Here is an 18,394-nt window from a genome sequence, read left to right as displayed (position 1 = left end):
ACCGTCCCCCTTCCTCTCTCTTCTGTCTCTCATTTTCCACCCCTCCTTCACTCTCGTACCTCCATCCCCTCATGTTGGGTCATGCTGCCCCCCCTCAGACAAACATATCGGCACACACTCAACGTGCTGAGAGAGAGAGAGAGAGAGAGAGAGAGAGAGAGAGAGAGAGAGAGAGAGAGAGAGAGAGAGAGAGAGAGAGAGAGAGAGAGAGAGAGAGACTTGACTAGAACGTATACTGTAATATCCTGAGTGCGAGCGAGCGAGCAGACCAAAGAGACAGACAGGAGAGGTGAAAGGAACACTAAGAGAGAGAGAGAGAGAGTATAGTTACAGAAAAGAGGGCGACAAGAAGGAGATTTGAAGAACAGAGAGTGTGAGACAGTAGTGAGAGAGAGCAGAGCGACATCTCTAATGGACAGTCACCCAGCAAGCTCAGGGTTTTTCCTCACACTCACTCAGCCATGAAATACTTTAAGGACAGAAGGCATGTCACTGAGGACACTGAGGACTCACTGAGCCTCTTTGTATCAGCGGCCAATCTGTAGATTATTACTAATCTTGGATTATTTCACAAATCACCACTGTTGCAATGAATGGGGACTGCAACACACAAAAAGGAAGATGGTAATATGATTTGTGTTAATAGATTCACTTTTCAATGTACTAAAATGTTTATCACAATATAAAATATCTGAAATAGCTTTTAGACAAGATTTAGATATTTTCAGAATCATCTGTGTATAATATTTGAACTGTGATGCTGTCCTATTTGAGAGTGTATGTTGAACAACTACTAGGTGTGTTGGGTGTCATGTCCGTGGCCTCGAGTTCACCATGATATCCATCCATGTTTTAAGTGTGATCCTTGTTTAATTCCAAATTTCTATATCTTAAAATCTAATTCTAATATGCAAGTCTTAAATTGACAAAGGAGTTTTCATATTGTGTGACTTCAAATGTCTCAGATATCTTCTAATGTTATTACGGGTGCAAATGCAAGATATGATCCCATAATGCAATGTACTGTATTAGTATAGCCTTAGTTAAATTGACATAAGAATGTACTTTCATTTGATTCCATTTATAAAGTATCCAAAATCATACTGTATTTTGGGATACTACAAACACATATTTTTACATTCCATTTCAAAATATGATGGGAGGATGATGTTGTTTCCCTTTTGCAGACAGTCTTATAGTGACCATCCTTGTAGAAATAGTGCTTATATCATATATTTATGTATTCATATTACGTTTCATGTCGGACAACATAGTATACATTGTGATTCTAGCAGAGCTTCCATAGAAGACTGCACCTCACAAGTCCTTTTGTGACTTATAAGGGGAGGGTTTCAAGTTGTCCCTACTGTGTCCCCACACACTAACACGCTACTGCTTTAGAGTTAGAATTCGGGCCAGACAATATTGGTTGAGCCATTATTTGACTTTGTTTTATTTTATTATCATGTCAGCAATTAAGCAGCCGATGTGTCGTAATTATAGTGTCCCTAATTTGGGTATGTCATTATAGTTAAAGTTAAACGTTACGTAATCAAATAGAAACATTACTTTTTTGGTTAAAATATCTGTAATCCGTGGTCTAGGTCTCCGAAATGGGGATCAGCATTGGAACCAAAATATCTGCCATTGGTTTGGCTCTAGCAAGCACTATGATGTCTCCCTACTCTATCCCCCACACACTGGCATGATGTAATTTTGAGTTAGAATGCATATTACATGGAGGAAACAATCTGAAATGTAAGTGTAATTTCCAGTGAAGGCGAGGAATGGAATGGAATTTTCACCACATCATCATGAAAACATCATGACAGTTGCATGGGATTGGAAATGGAATGGAACTTGGAATGAGCATAACATTTTGTAACCCCTTATACTGAGAATGTGTTGGCCATTGATAAAGCCAGACTGGAATTTCTCATGAGAAACTGTCTGAATGAATCTATTTTCCCTGTGTTTAACAGCTACTCAGTTCCAACTTCCTAGCATGGGTGTGCCTTGTGGATAATATTGATTTTGTTGGGCCGCTGACTAAGGGGACATTATGTAAAGTTGTCAGAGTGCAACTGAATTTTAAAAAAGCCCGCCTAGAACACTTGTACATTTGATTTGGCTGCAAGTAAGGCTATACTATATGTATCTGCAGTGATTTTCCCGCCTGGCTTCCTGCATATTTGCCATGTCGTTGAAGCCAGAATCCATTAACCTTTACACCTAGTCTATTCCTGTTTTGAGTGTGACCTCAATGTTTGGGAGTTAGCTCCCGTGTTGACTGGGTTAAACACTGGATCTCTTCTCTGGCTGCAGAAAAGGCAGACTTGTACTCCGTTGGTGATTCAATGGAAATACACAACAGTCAGCTCAACAGCAAATCACCACTTGGCCTTTACATATGGACTCTACATTACGTGAGCTTGGATTTTAAAGACAGGTTTTAAAATATTTAGTGTTTTTTATTTGTATATATAATCTATAATTTAAGTTTAAGTATAAACTATTAAATTGAGGTTTAGATGTTTAAATATGTGATTATTTAGGCCTAAAGCTTCATGCTCAAGCATATGCAACAACCTGTCAACAATGTACTAGATGTTAAGGTCCACACATATGGGCAGGATCCCTGGGCATGTTATCGTTGTGACACCCACCCACTGTCCACAGTCCGACAACCCACAAGGCAATTTTAAAATAAGATACATAGAAATAGTCATTTCGAACTAAAATGCCATGGTCAAGAGTTGTGTATAATATAGTGTATAGTATACTGGAAATAATAATGTGTGTTTGCCAGTGTATCTTACAGGATTGAGATAATAGTTGCAGTATATTTATTGTGATTTCTGAAATGTATTCTCACCAAGTTGTGTAACCTATGACATCAAGTTGTTTTGAATCAGTAGGCGACAGTGTAGCTCAGTCTAGATGTCTGGAATCTCAAAGTGTTTTCACCTGTTATTACTGTAGCTAAGTGATAATTTCTGGTTGTTTGTTATGAAATCTCCTGGTGTGAGTTACATTAAGCACAGCTGTGGGCTAATTACAGATGGGATGAGTAAGCTAGTGAAAGCTAATCCACACTTTGATATAATAACACTCCTCTCACACACACACACACACACACACACACACACACACACACACACACACACACACACACACACACACACACACACACACACACACACACACACACACTCATTCATACATGCACAGATAAGACATGCGGTAACACGTACATGAGCCTAATTAATGCTTCGTCTTACAGTGGTGTCGCATGCTAAAAAAGTTGCTGATCTACTCGCCCTGGTCCAGTGCTTACAGCGAGTCTCTCACTGACGCCCTGCCGGAGTCCAATCCACTGCTCACTAGCAGCGTTTCCCACTGTGTGCGAGGGTTTACAATTCCCCAAAACGATGTAACTATTCACCGACACAAAGCCTGCTAGACCTTGGTAAAAGTCTATTCTCGAAGCTGGGAAGCGTCTCATGTCCCCAGCTTCTCTCTAAAATGCACTATTTTAGTCATTAAATAATATGAATCCAACCAGATCGGCGCAGGCAAAACCCGGAAATGCCTTAGCAGAAGAAATGACTCTGTCCGGTACATTGCTTTATTAAAATGGCACAAAGTGCGTTTTAGAGAGAAGCTGGGGACCTGAGACACTTCCCAGCTTCGAGAATAGACTTTTACCAATGTCTAGCAGGCTTTGTGTCGGTGAGTAGTTACGTCGTTTTGTTTATTTTTGGCGAATTGTAAACCCTCGCACACAGTGGGAAAAGCTGCTAGTGAGCAGTGGATGGGACGCAGGGCGTCAATGAGAGACTCGCTGTAAGCACTGGACCAGGGCTACTGATCTACAAGCTCACTTGTGAGCTTGCGCACGACACCGCCGTACAACGACATATACACCAGGCTTTAACCTTTTCCCATAGCATGCTCATACATAAACGCAGGGCTCCCTACATAACTCCTCTGACGTGTTGTTAATGACATAAACACAGGCCCAGTGACTGCCTGATGACTACTTTGAAGCCACCTTCAAAACCGTCTGCCGATCACGATAAGAATTTTCTTGCCACAAGGGCTGTTTCCCTGATCCCTGTGAAGCTACTAAATATACTGTTTGGCTGCCTCGGTGCCTGAGCGGTCATGTACAGTAGGCCTTGTGTTTATATCCGACCCCAAGTGCAATTTGGCACAGGCCCATACCCGGGCGTCGACGTGTGTGTGTGTGTGTGTGTGTGTGTGTGTGTGTGTGTGTGTGTGTGTGTGTGTGTGTGTGGTGTGTACTGTGGTAGAGAAACGATTACCTCAGTTAAAAATAAGTGTTTGTCATGTTGTGACTTTTCTCTTTCAATCAAGCTGAATTATGGTCTGAATCTACAGGTTTCAAAGCAGAAGCACCCATCCATGCATTTTGGCTCAGACAAATTGTGTTTCCCACTGAGCTGTTGTATAAGACTCTTTAACAATCCGTATTGTCTCTGTCAGGACAAAACATCCCTGGGAACTGATTCCAAAATACATTATTTCCAGTTGAATTATTTTCCTGTTTGACTCAAATGGAAATTTCTGGCTAATGTTTCCTGGACTATACCAGCCCTGATTTCCTTTCCATGTCCACAGTTGACACCTCCTACAGTACAATTGTGGTTATCTATACCAGACCAGTCAAATTAAATCACTCTCGGTTATTCTGGCCAACTGTAGACTATAGTGGTTGTATACTCCTGTATAATTCCCTGAACATATCATATACCTTAAACTTGAGAATTCATATTCAACATGAGATTACTTTCTCTTACCATGAAGGAATCTCATATGTTTTATCAGCATTGGAACATTTGTCACCAGGATTCCCCCTGAATGTGACAATGCCGGGTGTGTGCCATTCCAATTCCTTATCGATTGTTCACTGGATGGTCACAGTGTTGTCTGCGTCAATAATCTACTTACTATAGAATTAAATTATCCCTCAGATGACCAAATCACTGAGGTGAGCTAACTTTGTCCTGGTCATCATCAGTATATATACTGGGTAGGCCTTGTGGTTCGGGAACTACAGATTTAAAAATATGGGGTTGTTTTTGTGTTTTATTGAATGTATGTAGTGGTTATGACACCCACAGCCCATCGCCCACTCTGCTGAGTCTGACACCCACACCCACAGCCCATCGCCCACTCTGCTGAGTCTGACACCCACACCCACAGCCCATCGCCCACTCTGCTGAGTCTGACCTGCCGTATGGGAACAAATCCCTGCTGTGCTGACCAATGCGAACAAATCCTTCTGTCCTTTGTGCCATATGCTCGCTCCTTAGCTGTCCTACTTTTTGTCTGAGTACACACACACCATTGTCAGAGTGACTGATTACACGGTCAGTTTACAACTTTACATTTTGATATTGATTTTTGATTTTGATCTCTTTTAGCCTTTCGGCTAATCTTCCAAGAGTCCAGAAATAAATTAAAACATTACAAAATACATATTATTACATTACAAAATAGTACATTGCATTTCAAAAATACATTTCAAATTGCACTGATGCTAAACGACAACAGTGAGTCAAATATTACAGCGTAACAAAAATACCGATACCTCTAATCCTCAACTCATACAGCCGCACACACTCACGCACACACAGGCACAGCATATGCCTGCCCACAGACAGATACAGTTCATTCACCTATCTATGGTGGACTATGCATGGCAGGGTCGTCCTCTTCCCTGAGCCAGCTGAAAACCTGACCGCATACCAACACAAAAATTAGAACTAAAAAACAAAGCTTAACAAAAATCACAACATAATAGTGAATCAATAAAAGCAATCCCAGCTATAATGATGAGTTCCATAATTTAACTGCCCTAAAAATAAAAGATCGGCTTCCCATACTAGTTTTTATTTTTGGTAGAACATAAATATCTTTGTGTCTTGATCTTGTGTTTCTCGCGAACTAATGTTAATTTATTCGTTATGTTTACTGGTTTATTAGATGTTTTTATTTTAGAAATCAATGCAAGAGACTGTTTTCTTATGCATTCAAGGGCTGTGGGCCATCCCATTCTGTTATGCAGTTCACCCATGTCTATTTTATACCCACATCTTAAGACCATTCTAGCTGCCTTGTTTAGTGTGATCTGTAGTCTTCTCATATCTGTCTGAGCTGCATTTCCCCATACTGCACAGCAATAGTTTAAGTGACTATAAATCAGACTACAGGATATTAGCCTCTTCAGATAGAAGCCCTGCAATTCGCCCAACCATTCCTGCCATTTGCATTGCCTTTTTTAGAGATATCTGTGGTATGAGCTGTCCATGATAAATTGTTTTGTATTTTAATTCCTAGTACTGTAGTTTGACTTCTGTGACCTCATTTATCTGTACCCCTCCATAAGATAAGTTCCATGGCCCTAACCTATTCCTTTTTCTGTTGGTGCATATGACCATATTCTTAGTTTTATCAGTGTTCAAATTTGTTGTTCTCAACCCATTTAACAACGTGTTTAAAATCATTCGCCAGGTGCTCGTGCAACTGAGTTTGTGATTCAGCTACTGCAGTGATGGTTGTGTCTGCGAACATGTGTGCATTTGAGTTGGTTAGTAATAATGGAAGATCATTTGTGTATAATATATACATAATATAATATAATAATACATTATCCCTCATCAGACTGCTAGCATCAGCTGCCAAGGCATCAGAGCTATGTTGCCTATGGTATTCTAATTTTAATATTTCAGCTCACAATTATGTATCTAAAAAGTCACACCTGTGTGAACTGTGAAGTGAGGGGCGCTAATATAATAAAGTAACTTTTGTTGATTAGGACGATGTAATGGTGAAAACAAACGGTGCCAACACAAACATTAAATTCTCTTTATTGTTAATGGCATTTAATGTTTGTCTTAGGGACAAGATGATGTACATTTTCCCTTCATTGTCAATGGTGTTTTTAAAACAAACATTGAACTAAAAACAAACATTAAACCTGTATATAGGAGGGGCTAGTTCCCTAAAAAATAACAGAATATTGTGTAAACCTTATTGTCCTTGGGTGGTTTCACTCTGTAGATTATTCATACAGAATCTTGAAAAGGGAGAGCCATTTGATACAACTGCTTCCAAATCCACACACGTTTCACAAAGTGTCGCCGCAGTAACTGACAGAGAAATCTGAACAATGAACTTCAAATAACCACCCTAATTCTTAATTTACACAATTACATTTGGAGAATAGCATGTGTTATATTGTGCTGCAAACAACCTTTTCCTGTGCTTAAGTAGCGAACACAGCTTTTTGTATTCAAATCCTGGCTGTTAGTCTGACAAGTAATATGGACTGTAAAGCAGTCTTATTAGAGAATAGTGTGTAGCCCATCGGCTTTTAAGTCTTTGCATGAGTAATTCACTTGAAGGAGTCCTTTGTAATCCTAAACAATCCTAAACAAGTGTCTCTAAACAGTGCAACTTATTCAAGATGAAAAATTACAAAAATGCAGGAAATGTACTTAATTGTATGCTGATTCAGAGGTATTATCAGTGTGTACAGAATCTTTGATGCTATGCCGAATATCATCGGTCATGATTATTGCATTCCACAATCTCAGACATGAGTTTATAGGAAAGAAAGGATGAGAAATGAAGACATATAGCCTCATGGCTCTTCTCAGTGTTGGTGCATGGGTCGGGTGGTGATTAAGACTGCTGTATTTAACTACCATAATTGCTATTATTTGGGGCTCCTATGTTTTCATACTTTCATATATTAGTTATATATGAAAGTACCACATATTGGCCGAAACATTGTTTGCATATTAATGTATTCGGTGCAGCAGCTGCCTGTGCAGACTTTATTCTTATATGTTCATTTTGTGTCTTGCCTGCAGCAGTGAACAACATGGATATCCCCTTATCATCATACTGACGTGAGCGACGTCATAGACTGGCCTGGACTCCATATTTGGGCATGCGTCACATTAAACTCCATATATGGGCATAAATAGATACAGACAGACAGATACAGATTTCTCCAAACATGAGCATGAAGGGGACACAGACAAACAGGTAAAACAGGTATTGCATAACTGGGTGGGGCATTCCCATCTTACATCGTTCCCGACTTGCATCGTTCCAAAGTGTAATCCTATATATTAAAATTGACTTAGGCCGGCGGGCGGGCCCCTGACGTCATGCTCATGTCACCATCCATGACTCAGTCATAACCATATAAGGAGTTCCCAAATGCACTACGTCCGAGTGTGTTGATAAGCATTCACCTCAGAGCGTAAATGATGATGATATATTATTTCCAGTTATTCCCAGTGTTTGAGTCTTATTCCTGGAATGAACGATGCCTAGCCTAGCAAATGGTATTCGACAGACCGAGACATTTAAAATGTCTTGACTACCGCTGCGGGACATCCTATCTAGTAATGTGAGCATAGCCATTTATTTCAGTGGCTGAGTGAAAGAGAGATCCGTGTTTATATAGAGCAGTGTGAATACACAGCAACTGGATGCCAGCCTGGTTATTCCGGGTACTAGGGAGATCTGCTTGTACAAGATCCGCATGCACTGAATACTATTAGGTGCTAGGGGGTTGCACAACTTCTGGCTTGTAGCCCATAGATCAGTCCAAATACTCAACAAACCTATACAGGTACATCTATGATGTACCTGTATGATGTACTTATTTTTAACACAGAGATAAAAAATGAATTCCCTTGCCAGAGGGTCATTAGTTGATGGAGTCTATATTAGAAAATAGAAATGGGTTGACATAGTACTGTATACCATATCTTATGCAGCTGTTCCTAATGCAAGCTCTGCATGTTGCAGCTTGTGTGTGAGTGTCTGTGTGAAATGAATGCATCTCATCATACGTAGTTGCCTTTTGCACGTGCAAATCATAGAGTTATATATAAACTAGAGAGCGGACAGCCCTGACCCCAGCTATTCATTTCAATAGAAGTTGGTCAGTGGCGTTTTAAAGCACCCGGAAGTCTGACGGAAGTACTGTTAGTGTTGGCTCAATATAATTGGTATAATTGGTACTCCCCTATGAGAGTTCCTCAGGCTCACGCACTCCTCTGTGGTACCTCAACGTTACGTCATCTCGCGCGTTTACAAAGCAAAGACTAGGGGTGGATGTTATTATCACGATAGTTTTATTTTATTTTTAGAGTTATTGTTCAAGTTACTTAACAGTACAACCACCTACAAGGTAACAATAACTAAAAGAGCATTCTGACCAAAATACTTCTTAATCTTGGCTAACGAAACCGTATAGTATAAAAAGTATAAATGAAGGTATATAACTGCAAATCATAAAACGTGCACGATAGGATATTTATCACCATATTATCGCCCACCCCTCACAAAGACCCAGCGGCGCGACCCTCTCTTGCTCGTGCATGTATTTCGTCCGCCTGCAGTTCCAGCTTTGGCCAGTAGGGCTCTGGGCTTCAGTGCTGGCCAGCCGCTCTGGGGGCTTGGTGCGAATGAAATTATTGTAATTCACTCCAGGCTATGCTGTATTGAATTTTCGTCTGTATTGCATTATTTTTTATTTATGTGCCCTGCTGTTACTGTACTTTTCCCTCTGGGAAAATAAAGTCATCCTTGGACTTTTGGACCACTAAGCATTTGCGCCCTGCCAGTCAGCATATTAAGTATTCAGAGCAGCCTGGGATGTGTGCAAGTGTGTGGCTGTACACGCACGCACGCACGCACGCACGCACGCACGCACGCACGCACGCACACACACACACACACACACACACACACACACACACACACACACACACACACACACACACACACACACACACACACACACACACACACACACACCATGCATCGTTATGCATATTAATTACTGCAAGAAGGAAACATGCTAGCCAACCAGCATAATATAAAGACACATGCTAATGCTAATTTGTGCATGCTCACATAAACACGGATGAGCAATTGCTCATAGTCATAACCTTGCATAGTCATGCTGCTGACTCATGCAGCTCACCATGTCAGTGGCGTTTTACGTTTGTGCTTTAAATCTCACTGTCATTATTATGTGAGCACTGAGCATTAAGGCGTTAGCTGGTTTGGCCTTCCAGTCTTTGTGCATTTGTTCATTTATAAATGTATCAGTAATTCAGTCCTGCCAGAAGACCCATCCCATGAATGTGTTTTCAGGTCACTTACAGGTCATTAAAATACTTGGGATTTCCACGGTTTTATTGCCCCCCCAACAGACAACACGCACGTGCACGCACACACACACACACACACACACACACACACACACACACACACACACACACACAAAGCCAGCCTTTTATTGACAGCACACTATTTTAGTCTTGAGCAAGTGTTAGGTGTTATACACAGTCATCGTCTTCATCAATATTGTCCTCTGTGTCCGTCCTCTCCCTATTTATCACCACATTGCAATGTTTCAGTGAGGTGTGGACTGGAAAACTGTCTGGAAATGATGTAATTGCGTGGGATTTGACCTGGCTGGAGAGTCTAATGTTTCATGGGTTGGTCATGAGGCTGAACAATGGAAGATCCATGATAACAATAACACTGTGTTTTTACTTGCGCAAGCAGAGTGCGCAAGTACTGTAATCGGTTGATCGGCCAATCAGGGACCACCATTATTTTTTCTTTTCTTTTTACTTTTTATTGAATTTGAATCAAACATACATTTAAACAAAACGACTATTGACAATTGACAATACATACAACAAAAACAAAACAATATACGTACAATACACACAAGGGGAGATATCTGCCTCTTCTCCTATTGATGAAGGGACCACCATTCTTGATGACGTAACTAATGTACGTTTGGTGATATGCTGGGTATGTATGTACAGTATGTATAATAATAATAATAATAATGGATTTTATTTATAATGCACTTTACATTCCTCGGAATCTCAAAGTGCTACAGGTAAAATACAGAAAAAGATAACCTTACACGATTAAAAGCACAAAGTTTAGCATTTAAAAAAATGTATGTGTATGTATGTATGTGTATGTATTTATGTGTATGTATGTATGTATGTGTATGTATGTATGTATGTATGTGTATGTATGTATGTATGTGTATGTATGTATGTATGTATGTATGTATGTATGTATGTATGTATGTATGTGTATGTATGTATGTATGTATGTATGTGTATGTATGTGTGTATGTTGGGGTAAGAATGGTGGTCCCTTATTGGCTGTTGATGGTGACGTAACTAAGGTACATTTCAAGGTTGGTATTAGGTCAGTAACAGGTCTAAAGGATTTAGAACAGCAGTTGTAATAGACATTAGTTAGAAGCAGTACTTGCCATGTATGGCCTACTTGTCTTGTATACTGTCATAGCTGTACCTCATGCTTGTGCGTCCATGTGTGCAATGGCAGGTAATTTAGGTGGACCCAGTTTGCTCAGTGCCACATTGGGGTGAAACAAATGCGATGGAGAACTTTGATCTGAAATGTAGCTTGAGTGTAAATGAAAGAATAAAGAGACAGACAGATGAATGTGACACAGAAAGACAGATACAGTAAGAAGACCACTTTTATGTAAAATAAATCTTAATTTTGGTGGTGAGGCAGATGAGGCTGAAACTTGAAATATAGCTTGAGAGAAAGATAAATTAGAATATAGACATATACACAGATATACGATACAGGAGTATGCAAAGGTAAAAAATTATTCATAGCCCACTTTATATTAAGACCCATCAGGATCTTGTGAATTAAGCTAAAATAATATTCAGTATGTTTGAGAGAATATAAGAACTCAGTCAAACAAAGATGGACATCGAGAGTTTGCAGAATAAACCTTGACATCGTTCCAAAGACTAAGAGGGCTGCATTCCTCCCCCTGACAGGTGCAGAACAAACAGATGAAAGACAGACAGCAGTGTTTGAGCCAAAGGTAGTCTGGGGGACCAGATTGAACACACCCAGATTCACCCTTCTATTTTCTTATTCTCTTATATTCCTACACCGCTATCTAATGTAGGCTACCTCCATCTGTATACTGTAGCTGTGAGCCTGTGACTCACTACAGTTCTCCACCTGGGTCATTCATTTTTGTAAACTCCTTAGTGTTGTGCCGTGAATTGATATGGAGCCATTATTTACTGTCATTGGGAACATTTATTTAACGTAAATGTTCCCAATGACAAAAATATTGTCCATGGCTTAATTGTCTTCTCTATTTTTCCAAATGTGTTTTTCCTTTGTCTATATGAATCTAAAATATATTAACATTACACACAAGAAACATTTTTGTTTAGTCCTGTTATTTGTAACCTGTGCACTGACATGAATCCTTCTCATGGGTCATAACTCATAACACATAGCTGAGATGTAGCTGCCACATTCGTACCACGACCCCACATTCACTCTTCTTCTTCCATCCCACTGCCACAAATCTCCCCACGGTGCCTCAAACATGCAACTACATATACATTAACCCCTGGGTCTGCCAGTGTGGCCTTCGTTGGTCTAAATAAAGCAGGGCCTAAAAGTGGGTGGTGGGCCACGGGTTCGGGTCAAAGAGAATGTGAAACCATAAACCCCGATGAGGCCTAGGAGCTAGCCTTGAGACCAGACCAGACAACACAACACACCAAAGTCTGTTTACTGGCAGACTGACTGAACTTATGTTTAAAGAGGGAGATCAGAGTGTTTGAGTTTGTTTTGCTAATGTTCAGCTGCTGATGGTGTGGAGGATGAGGGTTGTGTGCTGTGAGCCTGTGAGAGAGGGGTGGGGCTGAAGGGTTTTGATGTCAAGTCTCTAGTGTGTGCCACCAGGGTTTAAATAAACAGAAAGACCAAAAAAAGACCACCCGACACGACATCAACTACCTTTCACCTGTTGTTCCTTAAACCACTTCCTCCCTTGTTTCTCCAGAACCCTGATTCCGTGGAGGGGTTGATTCAGAACATTCTGTCGGCCCTCTATCCGCCCTTTGAGGCCACCGCCCCTGTAGTCCTCGGCCAGCTTTTCCAGGTCATTGAGGGTCGTTACCAAGGTGACGCCCTCCGGTGCTTGTTGGACTTCCTGGTCCCAGCCAAGCACATTTTGGAGAGCGTGCAGCAAGCCGCATGTGTGAGTGGGTCATCTTTGTGTTGTTGTGTAGACAAACATGCATGCACAGATTTTATATACAGACTGTACATACCACACAGACACACATGCACGCACGCACGCACGCATGCGCGCACACGCGCGCGCACACACACACACACACACACACACACACACACACACACACACACACACACACACACACACACACACACTTAGTTAAATAGATACTAAATGCTGAAGAATTTAGCTGATTTTATGGATCACAGGATCAACATAATGTACAGTAATTAAAACTACAGTAATTAAAACTATTCCTTATTAAATCATATCCTCTCCATGGTTTCAGGCACAGTTCTCTGATGTGGTCTTCCTCTGTGAGGGCTGGCCACTGTGTCTGCGAGACCAAATTGTCATCCACCTCGCTCCAATCAACTCCCTGCTGCTCCGCCCTGGCGACTTCTTCCTGCAGGTGGTGCCGTTCTGCAGTCAATCAACTCGCATCGTGGTCTGCAGCCTGCTAGAAGAGGAGGGGCTTAGGGTGAAAGTGGTTGAGGAAACCCCCATTGCAGAAACTTGCTACCCTTGCATATTCACTTCTGATTGGCTGGAGGAGATCAATCGGGACCGCCATGGAACGCCTCTCAGCCAGTGCCTGCTCGCCACAGAGCAGGGTGTGATAAGGTTACCATGGGAATGGGTGGCTGTGCCTGAGTTTGTGGAGGTGCCGCAGCGAACCGAGACTATTATGGCCTCGGCCCGCCTTACACCTCTACCTCGACCTCTTCCTCTGTCTCATTCTTCGTTCTCTCCTGCGGTGGCTGCTGCTCAGAATTCTCAGACAAATCCTTCACTACATCTTTTATCCGCAAAGGAATCCCCGTCTAATCAGTGTCGTCCTCCTACAACTATCCTGTGTTCTCTGCCAACAGCCAAGCAGGAATCGGCAACAGAACGTAGTCCACATCCCTGTGCATTCTCAGTGGAGACCAGGATATGTCCAGCAAAGCATGGCATCGCTGTGTCACTCTGCCTTGTGGAAAGTAGCACTGCTGCTTCATCTAGACTGCTTAAAGTGAATGACACTGAGTCAAAGCCGATTGGCTGGGTGTCTCCTAATACCTGGGACAGTCGCTGTCCTGGTACAGGTACAGCCAAAGCTAACCAAAGTGTAGATTCAACTACAAGTATTAGGGAAAATACAAATAAATCTGTAGGCACAGATAAAAGCGAAAGTACACTTGGAAGTGTAGATTCAAAGCAAGACACAAACCTACTCGGTTCAAATACAAATCATTCAGCAGACAGGCTCTGCAGCATAAACATTGAAGAAGGGGAGTACATTGATATACTACAGGCAGCTATGCTTTTTGGTGGAGCTCGTGCACTGGCGCAACAAGCACAACAGCAACAAAATCAAGCACAAATGTACGATCCGCAGTCACCGACCCAAACACGGATACATCCTCATGCACAAATAATGCAGTCACAAACGGTGACATGCACGCAAGCGACATGCACGCAAGCACGGCCGCACTTGCTACAGCAAACTCCAACATATTCACAAACACAAACACAGCCACATACTAAAACACACACCCTCCCCCAATCAGGTCCCGCCATGTTATTTAAACAAAACATGCAAAGTGAAGCCGGACCCCCACCGGTCCTCGACCATTCCTATCAACAGGATCCCCACCATCGCCTGCATTCCCACTCTCCTGCCAGCCACAGCGAACCGTCTCACTGTGTCCGAACCTTACGCTTCTCAGAGGAACCTTGTACTCCATGTATGACAAGGAGACAGGGTGGGAAGGTCTCCCGAGCTCAGGAGCTTAGGTGCAGATACAGAGACTCCTATCAGGCTGCCATAGAAAACCCTGTGGCCATTGGGAGGGAGAAAGAGCCCCACTCTTTCTACACACTCCCCGTTTTGGACGAGGATGGGTATGATTTTAACTCATCGTGTGAGGGGAGGCAGTTGCCACCAGAGAACGAGAGGAGAGGGTATCCATGGTATAATGCCCAGGGTGGGTGCTGTGATCCTGGGATTCAGAACCAGACAACTCCCCCTGCCTGTGGTGTTGTCTGTAACGAGTCAGGGGAGAGGAACTCTGTACCATGTTGGACACCTGGAGGTGATAATGCTGCTGTTTGTATTGACTCAAATGCATTGAGATGTGATGGAAAAACGGACCTGACAGTTGACCCTCATCCTTGGCGTTTGGATGAAAGGAAAACAGCACCATGTTGGGAATCCAGGGATACTCACTCCTATAACATACCTCCTGGTGTTGTGCATTATCAGGAGGTTGAGACAAAACACGAGACAAATGTAGGTTTTGGAAGAAATATTAACCCTACAACATCCCAAAGAGTTTTGTTGAGCTCAAATGATCCCAAACGGATAGACATGAACTCTTTTAAGCCTTGTGTATTACCGCCGAATGCAAGCAGCCTTTCAGAGACAAATGCAAACATTGTTAATCCTCATAGAATATTGCTAAACAGATTGAACCCTACAGGGATGAATTCAAGCATTTGTAAAGTATTGGAAAATAACAGTGATTCCGCAGAGGTTCATGTCAACATTGCTAGACCTCGTGGGTTGTCACAAAACAGACCTGAAGCCACAGAAGTGGACAGAAGATGTTCATCGCTGTCCACCACAGTTGTGGATACCTCAGAGAAGTGTGAGGTTGTCGTAGTACACGGTCAAAATGTTCGAAAGATAGACAACACTGTCTCTAGTACAGAGGAGGTGCCCAGGCTACATGTGGTCAAATGTAAAAACACCACTGCCTTTAGGCTGGTGTCACCCCAGATCAACAGAAGGAAGATATTCAATAAAGGTATGTTTTTATGGAAGTTGTCAGTTTGTTGTATTGGTTTTATTTGTGTTTTTGAGGGGCACTAGCCCCTCCTGTGTCTAACTTTTGGTGCGTGTCAACAAACATTAAATTCCCATTGACAATGAATGGACAATATTACGTCATAGTGTCTGAGCAAATAGATGATAAGAGCGCCCCTCACTTCACATGGTGGGTGTGATATATATATATTTTTTTCTCATTGAAACCATTGTATACCTTTGTCTCAGTTTATTCGCCTGTTCAATACTTGAGCTGAGGCCATATACGGTACTATTGGATTCTGTTGGGTTCTATTCTAGTCTGCTCTGTTCATCTTTGTGTTTCTCCTTCAGTTTATCTAACTCAAAGGTAGACAAACTGAAGGAGCAACACAAATATGAACAGAGCAGAGCAGACTAGCGCTCAAAGTAGTCAGCATTAACGGATCTTATCAATTTTACCATCACACTATAGCCCATCCTGTTTCTCATGAAGTCAACGAGCCAGAAAAAGCTGTCAGTGGGAATGCACAAGTGACAGAGAACAAGGAACAAACCTATCCAGCTCCAACAACAGAGAACCAGACAACACTCCAACCTGAATTGATTCTACCCAGACCAGACTATCTGCCACTGGCATGCCCAGATATTGGAACTCACCCCCTCTACCTGGGAATAGCATGTCTCACAGGTTGGCAAATTTGGTTTATTAAATAAGAAAACGTACCGGACATGTTGGCGAAAATGTAACTAATTTGGCCAGTTGATTCTTCATATCCAAACGAGTGAAACTGCCGGGATCATTTGTGTATTTTTGGAACACAGTTCTTATTTGACACGATATAAAAAAGTCTATGAGTATGGGGACTCAGAATGGGGGAAAAAAACACGACCCAGGTAGGATGTGTAAAATTTACGTCAGACTTCGGTGCTCTATAATAAACAACTTTAAGAAACTCATAAGGCTTTTATTAAAGTTCTTAGGCTCATACGCTCATTCTAGTATTATTAACCAAATAAGCATCTTATCAGGACTTATAAGGGCTGTTTTAACCGTAAATGAATGCTTATCGCAAGCACCTTATTATAAGTTGTTACCACTAAATTCACTAAATGTCCTACGTGGCAGTTATTACCTCAAGAGAAAGTTACAATATGACATTTCTCCCTCTCTCCCTCCATCCCTTGGAGGTCAAGGAAGAACGCTGGTCGCTGGTGATGTCTATGAAGTTCTTCACTGACGGCATCATTGTTCATATCTAGATATTCTCTTGATATTTATCTCCTGTAATGTAACTTTTTCTCCCCCTCTCCATCACCTTTAGGAGGCAGAGACAGAACAGGAAGGGCAGTAGTTGAGGTCTATGGAGACCACCAGGGATGGAGGTCATTTGTAACTAACCATGAACTCAGCCAAACACTGCTGTACTTCCACTCTATCATTAGGTAAGTAGAAACATATTTTGGATGTTTTTAGTCTTGCTCTGCCTATTAACTTAATTCAATTAATCAATGAATCACAGAAAAAGCTCTGTCATTTGGTTATGTGAACAAGCATGCACTTGTGTCTGGAGAGCTAAGTTGGTACTGTACTCTAGCACATGAAAAATAGGATGCTGTGCCTGGGAGAGACACACTTGACCTCGGCCAATACCGACAATAAGCCACGTACTCACCTACTTATGTGAAAAAGCAAACAAATTGTTTTCCTTTACAAGAATATGATTGTAGGGGCACGGTGGCACAGTTGGTAGTGCTGTCGCCTCACAGCTAGAAGGTCCTGGGTTTGATTCCCGCTCGGGGCGCTGTGGGTGCTGGCAGCGTGTTTCCTCCTCTGCGTCATCAGTGCCCATACCCGAAGGCGGGGTTGGCGAAAGGGCCTTTCTGTGTGGAGTTTGCATGTTCTCCACGTGTCCCCTAGGGTAGATACCCTCACAAAAACATGCAGTAATCCTGGTCTCTAAACTGCCTCCCCCTGGCCAGCCGGGGCGCCTGATGGAGGGGAAAGGAACTGGTTGGAATAACGTGTTCCTTCCACGCGCTACGTCCAACCAGGGAAACTCCCCCCTGTCAGGTGTAAAGGAGCAACTTGGACACTCAAGCATGAAGGAAGCATGAGTTAAGTCCGTTGCTCTCCCCAGGTTGGCGGAGGGTGTGTAGAGCCCAGGATCACATTAGATGATTGACACAGGGGTGAAAAATGGGTTACAAAATCGTGGGATAAAAAAATATATTAAAAAAAAAGAATATGATTGTAGTTGTGTACTGTATGGATACCAATGTATTGTGAACATTGAACAATGAATGGCCAGTTTTGAGTGTTTGTACAAACACAAACATTGTGTAAACATTGAAGACAAAAGTGAGGATGCAAATTGTGATTGGCCGGAATGAGATGATGTATGATGATAAGAGTGCCCCTC

The 18,394-nt window shown here is 42.0% G+C and overlaps 1 protein-coding gene across 1 annotated transcript in view; it reads left to right on the top strand.

Moving 5' to 3' along the window:
* Positions 1-397: 397 nt before the first annotated feature.
* Positions 398-18,394, top strand: part of quoa (quattro a) — a 34,276-nt gene continuing 16,279 nt past the window's right edge. The window contains exons 1-7 of the mRNA XM_083769729.1: positions 398-624; positions 12,944-13,141; positions 13,470-14,268; positions 14,893-15,127; positions 15,743-15,972; positions 16,468-16,662; positions 17,297-17,417. Of these exons, the coding sequence (XP_083625855.1) occupies positions 622-624; positions 12,944-13,141; positions 13,470-14,268; positions 14,893-15,127; positions 15,743-15,972; positions 16,468-16,662; positions 17,297-17,417 (1,781 nt within the window). The 5' untranslated portion in view covers positions 398-621. The remainder of the gene's footprint in view (positions 625-12,943; positions 13,142-13,469; positions 14,269-14,892; positions 15,128-15,742; positions 15,973-16,467; positions 16,663-17,296; positions 17,418-18,394) is intronic.

Source organism: Protomyctophum parallelum (genome assembly GCF_964188405.1).
Source record: "Protomyctophum parallelum genome assembly, chromosome: 7".
In the NCBI taxonomy this organism is placed as follows: domain Eukaryota; kingdom Metazoa; phylum Chordata; class Actinopteri; order Myctophiformes; family Myctophidae; genus Protomyctophum; species Protomyctophum parallelum.
Note: the sequence above shows the minus strand (reverse complement) of the source record. Positions and strands in the feature narration are given on the sequence as shown.